Source organism: Vanessa atalanta, chromosome 15, assembly GCF_905147765.1.
Source record: "Vanessa atalanta chromosome 15, ilVanAtal1.2, whole genome shotgun sequence".
Taxonomy (NCBI): Eukaryota; Metazoa; Arthropoda; class Insecta; order Lepidoptera; family Nymphalidae; genus Vanessa; species Vanessa atalanta.
The window spans coordinates 6,069,878-6,090,442 of NC_061885.1; the positions used below are offsets into that span (position 1 = coordinate 6,069,878).

General features: G+C 33.7%; 3 protein-coding genes across 3 annotated transcripts; 2 read left to right on the plus strand and 1 right to left on the minus strand.

Moving 5' to 3' along the window:
* The first annotated feature begins 11,490 nt into the window (after positions 1 to 11,490).
* LOC125069369 (protein ANTAGONIST OF LIKE HETEROCHROMATIN PROTEIN 1-like) lies at positions 11,491 to 13,021 on the plus strand. The gene is given in 2 exon segments (XM_047678843.1): positions 11,491 to 11,789; positions 11,875 to 13,021. Coding segments are annotated over 2 exon segments (1,080 nt in total). The 5' UTR covers positions 11,491 to 11,760; the 3' UTR covers positions 12,926 to 13,021.
* A 282-nt stretch (positions 13,022 to 13,303) lies between these two features.
* On the minus strand, positions 13,304 to 15,123 carry LOC125069535 (pollen-specific leucine-rich repeat extensin-like protein 2). Its single transcript, XM_047679055.1, has 3 exons — positions 14,776 to 15,123; positions 14,065 to 14,353; positions 13,304 to 13,977 (listed from the first exon to the last, which is right to left on the minus strand). Exons 1-3 carry the CDS (start codon positions 15,121 to 15,123, stop codon positions 13,304 to 13,306), a joined length of 1,311 nt encoding a protein of 436 aa, XP_047535011.1.
* Positions 15,124 to 17,568: 2,445 nt separating this feature from the next.
* Positions 17,569 to 19,369, plus strand: LOC125069365 (RNA exonuclease 4-like). The gene is made up of 2 exons (XM_047678837.1): positions 17,569 to 17,996; positions 19,184 to 19,369. Exons 1-2 carry the CDS (start codon positions 17,661 to 17,663, stop codon positions 19,334 to 19,336), a joined length of 489 nt encoding a protein of 162 aa, XP_047534793.1. The 5' UTR covers positions 17,569 to 17,660; the 3' UTR covers positions 19,337 to 19,369.
* The last annotated feature ends 1,196 nt before the right edge of the window (positions 19,370 to 20,565 follow it).

Here is a 20,565-nt window from a genome sequence, read left to right on the forward strand (position 1 = left end):
GTTATTTAACTTGAAGTATAGGCTTATATACTTACTAGCTTACTTTTCCTTTCATTGGGTTCCTAATTAACAATGTTATAAATGCCTTAACGGTATATGTTTAGATAGCTATGGGGTATTTTAAATTTATTATTATATTACACATAAGTAGAAAATCCCGCAGACAATTCTGGAAAGAGTACGTTCTGGTACAATTCAGAAGATGTTGTTATCAATCGGTCGACAAGGCACAAACAAGTCAATGCTATTTATAAAACCCTGCCAGATGTTTGTCCTTAACTTAGCTATTGACACTTTTGACATGACAGATTTTATCATTCAATTCCCAAAATAAAATATTATATTACAAGTATATCACTAGTGATTCACACACGCGAGATCACACAATGTGTTGTAATTCTGTTACTATTAACATTCATATCAATACCTGCAAATTATAATATTTACAAATTAATAAAATAACTGAGCTTTAAAGCTAATTAATTAAGTATTGATGATTTAAAAAAAATAATTAATTAATAAAGATTCAAGCTACGGTGAGCGTAATATGCCATAGCTTGAATTTTTATTCAAGACCGAGTATTACTTACACTGTTGAAATCAATAATAAAGTTCAAGACGATTTGCCAACTGTTGTCTCAGTTAATAATTATTTAATAAGAGGATGTGTGAAAGAGAAACACAAGCAGCCGAACCTTTTATTATGAGTAAACAATATGTATAGTATACATAATATGTATAAAAAGTCCTATTCGCAGATTTAGAGTAGGTTAGATACACCAAGCCGTCCGAGCAAGTGTGCCCGAAGTTTCTGCTATGCACAAACTCGACCAGCAACAAATTTAGTTTGTGTTTGTAATTATTATTAAAATAAAATGAAAAAACTTTAAGATTAAGTAAATTGAGTTTATGGAGGTATTTACCTTTGGTAAGTAATTTTGTTGCTCAAATAGATGTAATTAATTTTAAATTCTTCTATTAACGATGTTTAAGTTTGACTGGGGTGACGTCATTGTAAGCATAGAAAAAAGATGAACGCTCTGTTTTCATAAACATGCAGTATCGCTTAATCTATCGTCCAAGTCTCCTGGATATTACTGGTCACTTTCGCAGTCGTCAGCTTAGTAAAACAACTACGGAATGCTGGGCTGATATTATATTCTGATATTTATCCTGTAGTAGATACAATAACTTGCACGCAGCATGTTACAATAATAATAGAATTTAGTAATGTTTTTAAGAAGGTTGAAATCGGTGTTGTCAATAATATTTAATTGATCATTGTATGAATAACTATAAGTAAGATGATATTTATATACGATTATCGATTCACAAGTTAAGAACGTTATTTTAGATTTTTAAGTCAATCGAGTATTTTTAATATTAAGGTAAAATCTGTAACTCTTAATGTTATTAGTTACAACATATTAAAAGTAGATTAGTTTGTTGTTCTCTTAAATGCCTTAACCGATTGACAATTGGCATGCGTACAAAATCTATACCAATAATATAATTGCTTTATTAACTCTGTTTATCGGCCTGTCTGTCCACTTAGCAGAATTTGGTGAAATTTGGTTTGAAGCAAACTTGAACCCCAAAGAAGTACATAGACTACTTTTTTATGCCTATCACCTGACGACCAACGCCTAAAACGAGCGACAACTAGTCTTTAAGAATTTATCTTAAAGAAAAAAGGGTCTGAAAGAATATTCTTATACTCATAACACGCTCAGTCACATAAAAGTCCAGATAGATTATTTTTCCAACGATGATAAGCGGTCATTTAACTTTATTTAAAATGTCACGGCTTTGTCACGGTTTATAAATCGAACATCACTATGTTTTAAACTTTATAAGAACATTGCGTACTATTTTTCATTTTTAAATGTAACTGCGTATCTATAATTTTTTTATATTTTTAATATATTCAGGTAATAAATATATATATTTATATTCACCTCACACAAAATTATGATATAAGTAATACTGATAAAGTCGGCTACAACCTTATTTTCAAAAGAAAAGAGGCCCAGATGTAGGACATTGACAGGCTGTTATTTTATATTAAAAATACTATGTAAGTGTTACATAATCTCTACAATATATTAATTAATGAAAGCATCTAATTAACTCAAGTATTGAGACAATATCTTGCAATGGATCGTGAGCACATGCCCAACGACTCACTTTACCCTGTACCGGAATCAACAAAACAGTCAGTTAAAATCACTAGGTAGATGGAGGGTCTATTAACATACTAATATGTACATAGTGTGAATAGAATAAAATAAAAATACTAATAATAATAATACAATACAATTACATCAAATACAATTGATGGTAAGTGATCACGCTCATAGACATTAGCTCCGTTAAACACTATTTCTTACATTGCCAGTATTCTACCAACCTTAAGAAATAAGATGTTATATCCTGTACAGTACAGGCTGTACCCGTAGTTACTTTCAACCACAACACAACAACTCTATGTATTGCTGTTTGGCAGTAAAATACATATGTGATAAATAGTCAGTATGGGTTTGCGCAAAGCCCTGTGACAAAGTAAAAAAGGCGTGCTTAACTTAAGGCCTAAATTATTTTATATGATACTTCTTTTAAAAGGAGAATAGTAGATTTAGATCTTCTAGAAGAAAGATAGCAAAACTAGTTTCTGGAGTAAGAACACTAAGGCTAAAGCTTTGAAACTGATGATGATGAGATTTATAGAGGACTTCTCTGTTTCCAGGATACAATCTAATCTGTTATTTATGGGATATTACTTAACTTTATACAAAGTGCACGAAAGAGCGATGGGTCTATATGATAATGCATTATGATATCTCTACCCGGTTTTAGGATGGGAATTAATATTTTAAAATTCCAAGCAGATGGCATAACTACTGAAGTCGGATATTGTACTGAGCATAAGTATGGGATGCTATTTAACGAGAAGAATCAGATAGATCTTTGAGAGTACATTCAAGCTCAGAAAAAGTAAATAAAAAATCTATAGAATCAGAAGGAATAACAATTAATATTTTCTAAATTTTGGAATGAAAGAAGAGTTTATCAACAAAGTTGTTTCATTTGACGAAATGTTTTAAAAAAATCCATTCCAATATATCGTAATGGTATTAATAGTAAGAGATCACAACTCTTCTTCCAGTCAATTATTTTCTATGTACAAGCTACATTTTTTATATTACATAAATTTCGATTCAGACATGCATTATCGATAAATGCTTTCAGTTGATTTCAGCTTTTTTGATAAGGTAAAGATTATTTTCTATTTGTAATCGACATTACAATAGGATTATGATCACTTCCACGTTTAATCCAATGAGTGTTCCAATATAAGGTTAGAGCCAAACAAGCTGAGCAAAAAGGATAATACAAAATATTATATAACTCTACAATTACATTATAACAAAATGATCTATGAACAAATATAGCACTGCCTGCCATCATGTCTGCCATCTCTTAAACAGGAAAACCTTGGAATACGATCTGTTCCTTGGTTTAAATATTAGAATTTGTAAAGAGTTAAATTATAGTTTATTATTTATTCATTGATGTCATTGTTGATTATAAAAGCAGGGAGAGGAGAAGACAGTACGTTATCTTGTCTTAATTTTTAGGAGAGAGATAATGGAATCAAGGACAAGCGACCCGCATTCCGTTTACATTGGAACGTTCACCTTAAATTATAGACAACTAACAACCCGCCCCGGTGCAATACATTAACAGCCTGTAAATTTCCCACTGCTGGTCTAAAGCCTCCTCTTCCTTTGAGGAGAAGTATTGAAGCATATTCCAACACGCTGCTCCAATGTGGGTTGGTGGAATACACATGTGGCAGAATTTCGTTGAAATTAGACACATGCAGATTTCCTCACGATATTTTCCTTCACCGCCGAGCAAGAGATAAATTATAAACACAAATTAAGACATGAAAATTCGGTGGTACTTGCCTGGGTTTGAATCCGCAATTATCGGTTAAGATCCACGCGGTCTAACCACTGGGCCATCTCGGCTCAACGAGGGTGTCACGTGTGCAATGCTGATACTAAATATACTACAGAATGTCTTACAACGTTCACAGTTTTTCAGTCATTAGACAATACAAGCTGCAATGCTCCTGCTTTTTAAATCTGTAATATCTTCGGAAACGTTCGTTTAAATTACATGCTGTAAAGGGAAATTTTAATCTATATTAAATCCGCAATGAATTTAAGGTACTTAATTGGATAAGGATTAAAGCTGAATTGCTTAAAATAGCTTGGAAAATAAGATATTATTTTTCGTAAAAAGTAAAGGATAAAAAATTGTTATTGTGGGTTATCCCTAAGAGATAGACGTATACCATTATGGACTTTTTGAAGAACTTTTTAAGGTGTACAATATTGTAATACATTATTTTGATCAATCTCGTAGGTTTCAGCCAGCGTTTGTGTTTGTTTACGACATCACTTCAGAAACCTCTAAAATTATCAGTGCGTCTCTACTATTTTGTGCATGTATTATACATATAAACCTTCCTCTTGAATCAATCTATCTATTGAAAACCGCATCATAATCCGTTGTGTAATTTTAAAGATCTAAGAATACACAGGGCCAGACAGCGGCATGCGACTTTGTTTTATGCTATGTAATGATTATTGTGTTTGTATTCTTCCTACCCACATAAGTATTGTCTGATGCGAAAGATAATTGTAATCATGACGATCCTCCGACAAATACATACAACTAAAATTACTTACCACAAAATATTATATTTACATCCAATTGATAATAAAAATATAAGTACTATTTTATGAAAAAATAATTAAAACACTAAATCTCTCGTTGACGCGTGTCAATGCTCCCAGACGTTGTTTTCAATTTTCGAAGCGAACTTTGTTGTGGTTTGTGGAACATCGTAAATGTCAGACAGACAGACAGACAGACAGATATAACATGAACGTGGCAAAAAATTGAAAATATAATAAATATAAGTTGTTATTATTAAAGTTTTGAAGACGAATTAAAAATAGGACACTTTTTGTCCTATTTTGGATGAAATATTTTTTATAATTGAAAGAAATATAAGACGGGCAAGTTTGTTACACAGCCCAAAGATGGAAATATAAAGAATTAATAGTATATCTGTCAGTGTGTGTTCCTATATTGAGTAAGGCACTTGGTCTCTTGGTCTTGGGACAGAGCAAGCGCCAGACATGCGTACTGACTGAATTAGTAAAATCAACATGTCGGAAAACAATAGTAATCGGTTAGGATGCTATCCATATGAATTTTATGTATATAAACCGGAATAGCGAACAAAGTTTATTAAGCAATAAAAAATGGCAGTTTCCATGCGGAATTCAATGACGACAACTAAGATTGTTAAATATATAATTATACAAAAAAATACTGATTAAGTGTAAAAATAGAATTGTTGTTCCTATGTTATTTTTATGTCTCCAAGCCGCAGTAAATACCTACTACGATAATAAATTGAGCGAAAGATTTTTGTAGTCAAAGCAAGAAACTATACTTTTTTTTACTAAAAGATAAAGATATTTATAGACATTTGATATTATATTATTATGCAATCTTATGAATGATTTCGTAAGAATTATGCTTAAAGAAATGCAGAGCTTAGTCTGCTCAATATTTAAGTTAACAGAATGTTAAATTAAATTAACTAAACTATATTTAATAATTATTATTTAAAGGCCTCCATTTAAGGCCTGATTCTACAAGTTTTAGCCGTGTAAAGTGTGGGATCAAGGTTCTATCCCTTGAGGCGGGATAAGAAGTGGGTTATATTATATTATGTACATAACAAGACTATTTTCTATTTCCTTCGATATATGAATTGAATACGTAATAAATGTGGTTACAAGTATGAATTTTTAAAAAGAAGAACTATGTATATAGTGTTACTTTCAGTTGGAACCTAATTCTACCAATTGCTGTTTATGTTGTAATTATTTATTGGCTTCGTTTCAATAAGTTTAAAAAAAGCTTGAGTTAGAATTTTAATAAAACAGAAAATGTTACAAATCGTAAAAAAAAATATTTTTTTAACCGTTAGAGTTGTATTTACGAAATTTGGGATTCCATTAAACGCATGCAGATTAAAGCTAATAAATAAACTAATTTCCATGTGTTTATGTTAATTCAATTTTATTAACCTTTACTTGGTTTGAACTTGGAATAGGTTGGCTTGACATTGTGGCGCGATTATCTTTGTTTTAAATGTTTTGATATTCATCGCAGTATTCGAATGTTTTCTAATATTAATTTTATCAATAGGCTGTGGGAAAGTTGCTATTATTAATAAGCAAGTAGCGAAAAATAGACTACGGTATCAATATTTCTATTTTTTTAATAATTAGTAATATTGCACCAAAACACACAGTGGCGTATTGGATAAATAAGTAAATAAGATTAATAGAAAAATAATTGAACGTACCTTTTATATAAATTTAGTATGAACCAAACATGAACTGAGGACATGGCTACTTTTTTTTGCCTAACACTTCGGACATCACCACGAACCCGCTGGTGACAAATAGTAGTAACAGAATTATTTTTGCATACTGCCATTTTTAAATGTTTAAAATGAGGAGAATATTTTAAATGTAGATGCTACAAATACAATATATCTCTTCTTTTCAATTTTACTCTAACTCTAGATTCTGTAGCAGAAACCGCTGTAAATGTATGTTTATTATGTTATCGTAATATTAAAAAAAAAAAAATTTAATTAAATACTATTATTTTGATTTAATGTTAAAGAGTAAATTGAAAGTATAATATATACATATAACTTAGTATATTTTTCCAGATAAGTATTGATCTCAATTGATAAAGTTACTTAGTTAATTATTTATTATTAACTTTGTTTCTATTTGATTTGGATTCCTGAAATACTTTTTGTTATTTTTTTTTTCAATTATAATAAGATGGATATAAATTTTATGTTTAAATATTATTTCTAGAGACGTGATAAATATATTAAATTATAGGGTTTAGTGAAGTAAGTTCAATACATAGAATATATTAAACATTTTCTTTGTTTTAATTGATTATAATTCACATAGCGCTTGTATTCTTACATATAATACACATTGATACACATATAATAAACAGATTATCAAATTAAAAAAAAAAAATTCAATTACTGGTTAATGTTCATTTTAACCGAAATACGAAACTATATATAGGTACTTATATGTGTCAAATGCAACCAACAATTTTGCTCTAACTCTAGATTCTGTAGTAGAAAGCGATATATTATATAATATAATCCACACATAAAAGAAACACAAAAGTACATAAGTACTTGTATATGGGCGCTCGGCCGTGCTACCATCTGGTTTCAATGTATGTAACAAATCAAAACAAAACTTATAATCTGTAAAGCGACATCTATCAACTAATTTGGGACTTAATAATACAGGAATTATTATTGTCTACTTTTAGCAATAAAGTAATAAAATGTAGAGTAATAAATTGTAATTCATATTTTAGAATCAATCTTAGATAATACTAAGTTATATTTCTTATTTTGGAAGGTAGAATGTATCAAGCAAGTCATTAACATTTGTTTTGTACCTATGGCGTTATGCCTATGATTTCCGGACAGATTTATTATAATAAGTAACGAATTAAATAAATTAAGATTTAATAGAAGTTTTGGCTACGGCAATTTTTTTTTTTTTATGACAGAGGTGGCAAACGAGCAGGAGGCTCACCTGATAGAAAGTGACTACCACCGCCCATGGACATCTGCAACACCGGGGGGCTTGCAGGTGCGTTGCTGGCCTTTCAGGAAAGAGTACGCTCTTTTCTTAAAGGTTCCCAAGTCGTATCGGTTCTGAAAAACCGCCGGCGAAAGCTGGTTCCACAGAGTGGTTGTGCGAGGCAGAAAATGTCTTAAAAATCGCGCTGTTGTGGATTTTCGGACATCTAGGTGATGCGGGTGATATTTGGAATTTTGACGAGATGTCCGAAGGCGAAATTCAGCAGCCGGGATTAATCCAGACAATTCCTCGGAACATTCCCCGTGATAAATTCTGTAGAAGATGCAGAGCGATCCAACATCTCTACGCAAAGCCAAAGGATCAAGCAGATCGGAAAGGGCTTGATCGTCGATAATTCGAGCCGCTCTACGTTGGATACGGTCAAATGGAAAGAGCTGGTACTGGGGAGCACCCGCCCAGAGGTGAGAGCAGTATTCCATGTGAGGCCGAATTTGCGCCTTGTATAGTCTTAGACGATGGGCCGACGTGAAATACTGTCTTGCCTTGCTGAGCACACCGAGCTTTTTTGATGCCAATTTGGCTTTGCCTTCCAATTGACCGCGGAACTGAACGATGCTCGAAACATCGACGCCAAGTATTCCGATACTAGCTGTGGTGGCTAACGGAATGTTCTCGAATCGTGGAGATACGACAAATGGTGTTTTTTTAGCAGTTAACGCGCAAACTTGCGTCTTTTTGGGGTTGAAATGGACTAGGTTTAGCCGACCCCAGTTCGAGACTTTGTTTAACGAAGACTCGATTTCAGACACAAGTTTGTTCCGGTTTTCTTCGACGTTTTCCCGAGAAATATTAGCACGGCCGGTGTATGAGGTGTCTACGGTGCTGTCGTCTGCATAGCAGTGAATGTTCCTGATTTGCAACAAGTCATTGATATGCAGAAGAAACAGAGTGGGTGATAGAACGCAGCCTTGTGGAACACCAGCATTGACGAATTTTAAGTCAGAGCATGCACCGTCGACAACGACCTTGATGCTCCGATCTGCCAAAAAACTGGTAATCCAATTGCATAATTTCCCGGGAAGCCCATAAGAAGGAAGCTTCGAAAGAAGCGCTTTGTGCCACACGCGATCGAAGGCCTTCGCTATGTCCAGACTGGCTGCTAATGCCTCCCCCTTGCTCTCAACTGCTTCCGCCCATCTATGAGTAAGGTAAACTAGAAGATCACCGGCTGAGCGACCCCAACGGAAACCGTACTGGCGGTCGCTAATCAGCTGGTACTCCTCTAGGTACCGCTGGAGCTGGCAGTTTATAATGGACTCCATTACCTTGGAGAACACGGAGGTGATGGCTATAGGCCTATAATTGGACGGGTCTGAGCGGTTGCCCTTTTTAGGGATCGGATGCACCAAAGCAGTCTTCCAGGAGTTCGGGACGACGCCGAATGCATAGGATTGCCGGAAAAGACGCGTTAAGACCGGCGCCTACTCATAACCGGAACAGTACTCCGAACAAGACAGTGGTCCGACGAGCCCAGAGGGGGATCGACGATAACCTGATAGCTATCCGGATGAGAAGTCAGCAGAAGGTAAAACAGGGAAGGTGTATGATCCTCCACGTCCGGTATTCGTGTTGGCGAGGTGACCAGTTGTGTCAAATCATATGCTAAAGCGAAGTCGAGAACAGATCTACCCGCATGATCAGTAGTATGTGATCCAAGCCATTCGGCATGGTGGGCATTAAAATCACCAAGAACCACGATTTCTGCGGACGGTGACCATTTCGCACCACCTAGATGTCCGAAAATCCACAACAGCGCGATTTTTAAGACATTTTCTGCCTCGCACAACCACTCTGTGGAACCAGCTTTCGCCGGCGGTTTTTCCGAACCGATACGACTTGGGAACCTTCAAGAAAAGAGCGTACTCTTTCCTGAAAGGCCGGCAACGCACCTGCAAGCCCCCTGGTGTTGCAGATGTCCATGGGCGGTGGTAGTCACTTTTTGGACGTGCTCAACCAGTCGGTCGGTTTCGGCATTACCGCTATGGGACCTATAAAGGCAAGCGTAGATTCGCGGATGGTCGTCACAATCTACACGCAGCCAGATAATTGATAGGTCCTTCAAGGCTGCCGAGGCGTCGAGAGCAGATATCATCTCTGACGTAAACGCACACCCCAGCTCGTGGTACAAAGGAATGTTCCAATATATACCCGGGGTAGGAAAGAAAAGTCGTATCGGCAGGAGAAGATATCTGAGTCTCGGTAAGAAAGAGCAAGGCCAGCTTCGCCGTCTCAAGGTGAAAGTGGACGGCGTTCAAGTTCGAGTTGAGTCCCCTTATGTTGCAGAAGTCCACAGTGAGGGTGGTAGGGGTTGCCTCATGATGCCTGCTCCGCTTGCCCCGAACAGTGGCGAGCGCAAAATTGCCCCCCCCAGAATTCGGAGGGCAGCCTGGGCATCTCTGCTCAGGTGGTGTACGTCCTGAGCATGGATGCCCAGAGAGGGATTCTCCACCGCAGTCGCTGATGGTACCCTCCTGGGGTAATATAACCAAATTCTGCACAACCATCATGTTTAGGGGGGGGGGGGGGATCGGGCCTCCGGGACTCTCACAAACCAGACGAAACGCGGTAGCTTAGCTACCACTTCACGCCGATTTTAAGTGAGAGAGTGGTACTTCCCCGGGCGTGCCGGCCCATTCGGCTGCAACCCGAAGGTATGCAGTGTGGCACTACCACTTAAAAACTATCTAGTATCTACTCAGACGATTGATTTGCGTAAATTTTCTAGTTTTAAAACTTTTATTAATTATTTGTTATTTAAATAAGTAAAATAGTTCTATAAAGAAATAAGAAATAGTTGTTAATCGAGAGTTACATTGTCGTTATCGAGCAACTCCCACATATAATTTATAAACAACGAGTTCTTAAAATCATATCGCTGTCAATGACGAGACCGTTATAGTGGTTTCAGCGTTATTCTGTTTAGATTAACTTTATAAAACAAACTCTGTTCCTCTTACTCTGCACACATGATCAATTTACCATTCATACTGTATTTACATTCATTTGCAATTTTAATTGTTTAATTAATAATGTTAAGCTTCGCAATCGTTTTATTAATTAGCCATTAGAAATCATAGTATAGTACATTAAATAATTAAGCTAACGAAAGTCTTAATAAAAATATAATCAATGTACTATTATGCTGGGGCCACACTAGCGGCTAACGTTAATGCCCAATAGCGCAATAATTATTGCGATAAATTTTAACACGTTAAAGTGGGTGGCTATACTTGAACGGTCAACGTTAATGCCCATTATTGGCGATAAAACGCCTCAAATTATTGGCGAAAAAACTACTCAAATTTCATATCTTAAAACAAAAAATATAACTTATTTACACCAAAATTTAATTTAAATTTACTTTTAAAAAACATAATAAAAAAAAAAAAAACTAAAAGTAAAAAATATTAAAAAAGTTAAATAGAATAAAAAATAATAATATTAATAATTTCATGCACTTACACTACAAAACATACTAACATTTATAGATATACACACATATATACCGGCTTAGGTAATTTATTTAACATTATAAACTTAACTTCCATATCAACAATATCCATCAATGCCACTTCTGGTACTTATTAATCTATGAAGTTAATAATTGTAACATGCATGTATACGGTGTTTATATTTTACTGTAAGATCTGTCTACCCTCTTTTGTGTGATATTTTATTTTATCTTTACTTTGTTATCTCTGTACGCTTCTTTTATAATTGTTTTATTTTATATAGTTTCTCAGTAAGTGAAATATATGTATTTCTTTTGAGGAATTAATAAAGTCTCCAAATTGAAAATTGAAAACGACATTGACTTTACTTGCACTCCAGCAAGATGGACGATAAAAGAGCTCTGTATTTCATGAGTGTCAATTTTTATTACTTGAATTTATTAAATCTTTACCGAATGAAGACAAAAAGAAAATAAAGAAAAAGAAGATGGTGGATGATACAAATGCACAGGAAACGTACAATGTAAGTCTATTTATTTGTATAGATTTATACCATACATCAAAGTGAGCTTTTGAAGTAATACAAGTATTTCTTTTTTATTTTGCAGCAACTCTATGGAGGAGATATTCTCCGATCTACTAGCTGAACCAAGCAATCAATTCCAGGAATTCGTTCGAATGTCAGCATCTGATTTCGAATTGATATTAAGCAGAGTCGGACCTATGATAGAAAAACAAAACACTAAATTTCGTCTCACAATACCCGCCAAAGTTCGACTAGCAGTTACTTTACGATATTTAGCTACAGGAGATAGCTACAGAAGCTTACATTATTTGTTCAAGATGTCTCACTAAGTGATTTCAAATATTGTAAGGGAATGTTGTGCTGCTCTCATATTTGTATTGAAGGACATGATCAGGTTACCTGAGAATGAAAACGAATGGCTGCAAAAGGAATTTGATTTTAGAGATACATTTCCTCATTGTTTGGGAGCAATCGATGGTAAACATGTTGTCATGGTGTCACCAATTGACAGTGGCTCTGAATATTTTAATTACAAGCATTCGTTTAGTATTGTATTGATGGCCTTAGTGGATCGCAATTTTTGTTTCATGTTTTGCGATGTAGGCAACAAGGGCAGAATCAGCGACGGTGGTGTATTCAGAGATTGTGTTTTATTCGAAAAACTTCAGACAAATTCCCTACATTTACCACAACCTGAACCACTTTCTGATGGCGATGTGAATATGCCTTACGTTTTTGTTGCTGACAATGCATTTCCATTGCACCCCAACATAATGAAACCTTTTCCCGGAGACCACCCCGAAGGAAGTAAGCAACGAAACTTTAATCGTAAACTGTCTGCTGCTCGTATTGTCGTGGAAAACGCATTTGGTGTTATGTCCGCACGCTTTCGCGTACTTAGAAAACCCATAGCTCTACAGCCAAACGAAGCTTCAAGAGTCGTATTGGCATGTGCTTTATTACATAACTTTTTGAGAAAAAGTTCTGACTCGCGGCTAATTTACACACCATCGGGCTACACTGACACAATTGTCAATGGAGAAATAATAACTCCTGGAACTTGGAGAAAATACATTGGTAATGGCGAAGGCGCTTTCAGGTCAATGAAGAGTATTGCACGCCGTTCAATTTAACAGCAATCCAGGTTAGGGATAAATTCGCAGAATATTGCAGGACTACAAATAATTTGTGAGATGTCAATAACATAAAATGATAGCCAGGGGATGCAAGACCCATTTCTATCCTAAAAGCTAAAGCTAGTTCTCAAATTAATTATTATTATTTTGATTTAATTATTTTAATACTTTGGAAAATAAAACAATAATAATTGTATTTAGTCTTTCACTTATTTGTTTCTCAGAGTAATTAACATAAATTTCACATAACTTTTAATCTTTAACTATCTTTATTTCACCGGACTCTGTGATTACTATTTGTGAGTCACGGGTTGGCGGTAGTATTTGTAGAAAATTTTCTTGGGAAGTTTGAATTGATAATTGATCTGGAGGTAGTCAATTTGTATCGTGAGATAGAGGCGACTGGTAAGTTGGGATAGGATTTGGCGATGATCTGAATGCTTGTTGATGTGGAGACAGGGATGTGGAGTGGTCAAGAGGAGAATGGTATGTTGGAGGATTTGGCGATGGACTGAATGTTTGATGGCGTGGAGACAGGGATGTAGAGTGAGCTAGAGGTGACTGATGTGTCGGAGAATTTGACGATGGACTGAATGCTTGATGGCGCGGAGACGGGGATGTGGAGTGACCTGGAGGTGACTGATATGTCGGAGGATTTGACGATGGACTGAATGCTTGATGGCGCGGAGACGGGGATGTGGAGTGACCTGGAGGTGACTGATATGTCGGAGGATTTGACGATGAACTGAATGCTTGATGGCGTGGAGACAGGGATGTGGAGTGAGCTAGAGGTGACTGATGTGTCGGAGGATTTGACGATGGACTGAATGCTTGATGGCGCGGAGACGGGGATGTGGAGTGACCTGGAGGTGACTGATATGTCGGAGGATTTGACGATGGAATGAATGCTTGATGGCGCGGAGACGGGGATGTGGAATGACCTGGAGATGACTGATATGTCGGAGGATTTGACGATGGACTGATTGGTGAATGGGGTGGAGACTGGGTTGTAGAATACTGAGGTACTGAAGACTGTTGCTTAAGTCGATCTGCCATACATGTGCGAAATACTAAATTGTGAATATCATTCATTAATATGTCACGTGTGTTTGGATTTCATATTTTTTTTAGTTTACTTGCTAGCAGTCTTCCGAACATCTCGTATTCATCGTCTTTCTTCTCTTTCATGAATTCAAAAGTCTCGTCCATTTGACGTCGCGCAGCTTTGATTTCTTGAGGCAACTCGTCTCTTACTTGTCTTTTTCTACCATATTTTTGAGAATATTTATTTTCTCTTGGACGAGATCCATTTTCTTCTTGTATATTTTGCGAAACTTCTTCTGTGTTCATAGATAATTGAGGATTATTGTTATTTCCATCACACTTTACCTCACTTCTTTCTTGACCCATATTGTCGTCGTGTGTCTGAAAGAATATTTATATTTAAATTAGTAACAGACGGACAGATATAACAGTCACACAGGACAAAGTAATTTTAAAAGATGAGTAACAATTTAAACACATGTTTTATTCGAAAAACCAAAATATGAGTCCCAGGGACTCATGGTGGTGATTAGTGTGATTTTTAGTGACGTGGTGAATTAAGGGTTTATTTAATATTGTCACATACAACTTATTTTCCTACTACGCATGTCGTAAGTACCTGTAATTAGAGGTACAATTAGTTATTTCCTTAAATATTATTAATATTTTCTTGTAATTTATTATCTCTGTTGGTAATTCGAATAAATAAATAAATATGTATATGAATAAACTATAGCTATAACCTAAAACCCCACTTGGTACCTACTGACTACATTGACATAATGACTAATTTAATTACTTACCTCAGTATTTAATGTCCGGCTACTATCATATACTCCTCGCAGGAAATTATCCATCGTTTCGAATGCAAACCAATTAGTTGTGTACACTTCATCTTTACCAGCTCCGGACTTCAAAAACTTTTTAATTCTGTTTAAATGGGTTCTATAATAACCCATTAGACTTTCCTTCTTCTTTTTCATTCCTTCAATACTTGTTTTAAAAGGTAATGATTCCATTATTCGTCGCCAAGCATCACTTTGCATTCCACGACTCTTGAACTTCTCAAGTTTTGGATCCCACAAACATGGTTCCGTTTGCAAAATCTCCAGAAATGTAATTACTTTCTCATTACTCCACTCCATAGCCATAGTAGGTATTTAAAAACAAAAACGTGCCTAGGAAACATGTGCGAAAGTAAGCATGGGCGATCGTGTTGCGCTCACGACGGACACTTGACAGTATGTAGTGTGGCCGTTTCATCGCATTAATCCTCGCGTTAGTTTCTTTGATGTACCGCCACTTGAGCTATCGCCTAACGCCAAACGGCAATGTTAATGCCGTTGTCAAATTATCACGTTAAATAGTGGCTACACCTACTGTTAACGCCGGTTATCGCAATAATTAATGGCATTTCTCGTTAGTGTGGCCCCAGCATTACAAATAAATAACTAAAACTGATTTCTACTTCACATACATTACCTATGCGGGTTCCATGACCTCTACTAAATAATATAAAAAGGATTTTAAAAACCAGTCAAATAGCCTATTATACTTTTTGTTTTGAAAAATAAATATATATATTTGTATTGTATAGTGTTTTGACAGTTATGACTGTGGCTTATATTATATAATTTGTCTTCAGCTTTGCTTCCACTTTATGTCAAGCAAAGAGAGATAAAAGTCGAGCCAAGTGTGTGAGGAGAGACGTATCTCGGCTATATAACCTACAAAATTGAATGAGTATATTATTATATTAATGTTATATTAATTTTAAAACTTTTATTAGTAATGAAACGAAAATTTACTTTGAGTAGCATCTACAGTATTACAATAGTACTGTATATTTTTGCATTCATTGGTATGTTTTGACCGTTACCAAAGTTATTATGTTATAGTTTAACAAATGTAAATTATAGTAGAAAAAAGACGATAATGTCAACAAATCCGGTAAAGAAGAAATCTTTTAATTTTTTTTCTTTAATCTAAACACTGCAATTATAAGGAATTCAAATTTTCTGTTTTATCTATTGAAGCAGGGTCTTGTTGGTTGGGGGGTTTACCGTTACGTATCTAATCGTATTATAAGACAGGTGGCAGATAGGGAAATATTTTTTATTATATTCTTATTGTTGGATGAATGGATGTACCCTTTTATTGCATAACATAATATAACAACATAATACAAAAGTACTTATGTACTTTTGCTTTTCTTTTATGTGTGGGTTATATTATAAATATTATAAATATTGTAATGATATCGTAAATGCATGTTTATTATGTTATCATAATGTAATTTAAGATTACGGGGAAACGCTGCTTAACTCTTTGTAGAATAAGAAATACATAGTATATTTAATAGTAAATTTAATTCATACTAATTTTACTAAAGCACAAAGTTCATTTCTATAAAAATTAAGTGTCATAAAAATATTATAATATTTAGTACGAGTAAGTATTTAACACATAACCAATGTTTTGATACCTACACTTATCTTAAGAATTATAATAATTGATTAGATTACGTCAAGTATTTGTTAAATTTAAAAAAAAAAAAACAAATATTTCAATATAAACGTAGCCAGGTAACAAAATTATAAATGTTTCAATATTAATCTATATTCTAGAATATACCCATGCTTCGTCATGCTTTTTATCAACACTATCGCTTATTAATACGATAATAGCGTTAGTTTGTTTCACTATTGTGAAATATATATACTCCTGCGACCTGATCATTTTCTGAAATCACTTGCAATTACGAATGTACAGTAAATGTTGCCAGTTAAATAAAACATAAACTAAAGTTTTTCCCGAGTTTTCACCAAAACAAATGTTTCTTAATATTATTTGACTTTTAATTATATTCAAATAATTTATTTTAACAAAAACAACTCAATTAAATTGAGATGTTTCTATTCAAAGAGGAACAATATTATTCGAAGCGTCTAACATATTATTAATCAACATTTCAAATGATATATGTCTTTATGACCACTTGCTATCATCGCTGTTGTAACTATCGCGCGAGTCTTCATCTACTGTGATCTCTCTAAGTGATTCATTATATTTGTAATTTTATTAATGACTACTTTAATTAAACAATGGATGATTCGAAAATTAAATTTAACTCTAAGTAATAAACTTATTTAAATTGAATTAAATAAATTTTCCTTGTTTTGAGTTCGCGTGAATTTATTTACTTCAATTTGTAAAGCATAATTATATTAAAGTATAATATGATAGATTAATAAAATTATAATATTTTTTTTAATTATAGATTTTTTCGACTTCTTTTTTAAATATTACGTTATCTTTTTTTTTGTTCATAAAATAAGATGAAGTATTTTTTATAACCAAAAAATATCGCGTGATTAACACATACTTATTCTGAATTATCTAATTTCAAAGTATCCTACTAAACTAAAAACTAAGTAAAAACCACTAACTTTGGAAATTATATCTTCCAATGCAAATTTGGATGTTTGTAGTTGGTAACACTGTGATATTATCTCTGGTAAAGGATTCCCCGAAAAGTCTCTACCGTTAGCATTTTATTATTATCGCAGCTTAGTCATATAAATATTAACAGTCTTTTCACTTCCATATTATTCTCCACTTTACACAGTACGCAGCCAGTTCTGTTGCTCATCCCCTTGAATTATAACATCATAATCGTAATTACAAAATGTCAGTTACAAACGTACTTGCCATTGATTGTGAAATGGTTGCAAGTTATAATAAAAGCTTGTTAGCGCGTGTATCCATTGTGAATCAGCATGGAAATATTATTCTTGACGAATATGTTAAACCTACATCAACAGTCACTGATTATAGGGCTTTTGAAGACAAGAAGTGGAAATTAGAAAATGGCATAGACTTCTCCCTTGTCAAAAACAAAGTGGCCAATCTTATACAGGGACGTATTCTAGTAGGGCATTCAATACATTTCGACCTTGAAGTCTTGCAGTTGTCTCATCCTGAGAGCAAGCGCAGAGATTTGGCGAAATACAACAGTCTCCAGGTAAGAACAGTAACAATTATTCAATTTGCTTCTTTATATAAACACCATATGACCTTCTAGAAAAAACTTCCATGGACAACATGTTTGTTTGCGTAGACAAATGAACCACCTGATGGTAAGTGGTCACCACAATTGATATTGACGCCGTAAGAAGTTCTAATTATTCCTTATGTCTCCAATGTATCACCGACCTTGGGAACCAAGTTGTTATGTCTCCGGTGAAATTAAATATAAACACAACGGTAAAAATTATATGTACCTGGCGGTAGAATATATGATTACTGGGTTGGTATCTAGTATCTACTCAGACGAGTTGGCACAAAGCCCTACTGAACAGTAGTACGGTAATACTGTATTGAACCTTAGGAATAAAATAATCTCTTATTGTTTACATAGGTAAATTTCGACAATTTAAAATAAATTCTTAAGATTCAGTAGTCATTTTATAATTATTACTAGAATTTAACTTTAGCTAATAAATCTTTACACTTGTTGATACTATTTGATTTGCGTAAATTTTCTAGTTTTAAAACTTTTATTAATTATTTGTTATTTAAGTAAGTAAAATAGTTCTATAAAGAAATAAGAAATAGTTGTTAATCGAGAGTTACATTGTCGTTATCGAGCAACTCCCACATATAATTTATAAACAACGAGTTCTTAAAATCATATCGCTGTCAATGACGAGACCGTTATAGTGGTTTCAGCGTTATTCTGTTTAGATTAACTTTATAAAACAAACTCTGTTCCTCTTACTCTGCACACATGATCAATTTATCATTCATACTGTATTTACATTCATTTGCAATTTTAATTGTTTAATTAATAATTTTAAGCTTCGCAATCGTTTTATTAATTAGTCACTGATTTACCAGATAAGTTATATTAAATACAGGTTTTTTTTTTTGTAATTATTCGCACTTCGAGAGATCTCTTACTAAGTCGACTAGTCGAGTAACTTAATTTATTTGTAATGACGTGCTGAATATGCAAAATTATATTTTTATGCTTAATTATTTATTAAATCTTCATTCATACCCGACGTTGCTCGCTAGATTATTCAGGCGGATTTCTTAAAGAATAACGGACGTCGTTTGTTTGTCCAAAAAATACGAAATGCCGCTGAAAGCGTTATTTACTGGGAAATAGCAAATGTAGTTGTGTTTTAATGTGATTTTTATTTTCAGCGTAATGGCCAGCCTGTGGCTCTCAAGACTCTTTCCAAAAGTTATTTAGGAAGAGATATACAAAAAACCCCTGACCATGACTCCGTGGAAGATGCAAAGGCATGCATGGATATCTACCTAAAACTTGCCAATGAATGGGAAAAAAATTATTAAACTTTTTCTTTAAATAAATAATAATAAAATAAACACTTGTTTCTTTATGCTTTAAAAGAGTTAGTTTTTCTTTCTATAACCTGGGTACATATTATTTTGTTATTAATATAGTTATAATTCGAACCCAATAATATATTTTTCTTTCATTGCAGACCTTTATGCTTTCGACAAAAATTACATGTAATTTCCCTAAAGATTTTATTAAAAACAATTCATTAAAATTATATTATTTTATTACTAAAACATATTTTTTAAGCATAAATGTAATAATGATTAAATAAATATAAGTAATAATAACCATTACCGAACCTTATGTCAATTTACAACTAGTACGAATATTATAAAGTTATTTTAAATGTACTAAGTATGCTTTCGCGAAGTAGCATGTTTTTTTTTTATTTTCAAATATTATTTAATAAACAATGAACATTAGCATTTATTAGTTTCAACAATATTACAAATATATAAGTATATAACACATACGTGATGAAATCATAGTATAGTACATTAAATAATTAAGCTAACGAAAGTCTTGATAAAAATATAATCAATGTACTATTATGCTGGGGCCACACTAGCGGCTAACGTTAATGCCCAATAGCGCAATAATTATTGCGATAAATTTTAACACGTTAAAGTGGGTGGCTATACTTGAACGGTCAACGTTAATGCCCATTATTGGCGATAAAACAACATTGACTTTACTTGCACTCCAGCAAGATGGACGATAAATTTGTCTTCAGCTTTGCTTCCACTTTATGTCAAGCAAAGAGAGATAAAAGTCGAGCCAAGTGTGTGAGGAGAGACGTATCTCGGCTATATAAACTACAAAATTGGATGAGTATATTATTATATTAATGTTATATTAATTTTAAAACTTTTATTAGTAATGAAACGAAAATTTACTTTGAGTAGCATCTACAGTATTACAATAGTACTGTATATTTTTGCATTCATTGGTATGTTTTGACCGTTACCAAAGTTATTATGTTATAGTTTAACAAATGTAAATTATAGTAGAAAAAAGACGATAATGTCAACAAATCCGGCAAAGAGGAAATCTTTTAATTTTTTTTCTTTAATCTAAACACTGCAATTATAAGGAATTCAAATTTTCTGTTTTATCTATTGAAGCAGGGTCTTGTTTGTTGGGGGATTTACCGTTACGTATCTAATCGTATTATAAGACAGGTGGCAGATAGGGAAATATTTTTTATTATATTCTTATT

What these genes read in the sequence shown, in the direction of transcription:
- LOC125069535 (XM_047679055.1), bottom strand. Translation starts at nt 15,123, where the DNA reads ATGGCTATGGAGTGGAGTAATGAGAAAGTAATTACATTTCTGGAGATT. An exon ending in GCCGGACATTAAATACTGAG is followed by an intron (nt 14,354 to 14,775) that starts GTAAGTAATTAA and finishes ATATTCTTTCAG; the next exon opens with ACACACGACGACAATATGGG. An exon ending in GTTCGGAAGACTGCTAGCAA is followed by an intron (nt 13,978 to 14,064) that starts GTAAACTAAAAA and finishes CATGTATGGCAG; the next exon opens with ATCGACTTAAGCAACAGTCT.
- LOC125069365 (XM_047678837.1), top strand. Translation starts at nt 17,661, where the DNA reads ATGTCAGTTACAAACGTACTTGCCATTGATTGTGAAATGGTTGCAAGT. An exon ending in CGAAATACAACAGTCTCCAG is followed by an intron (nt 17,997 to 19,183) that starts GTAAGAACAGTA and finishes TTTTATTTTCAG; the next exon opens with CGTAATGGCCAGCCTGTGGC.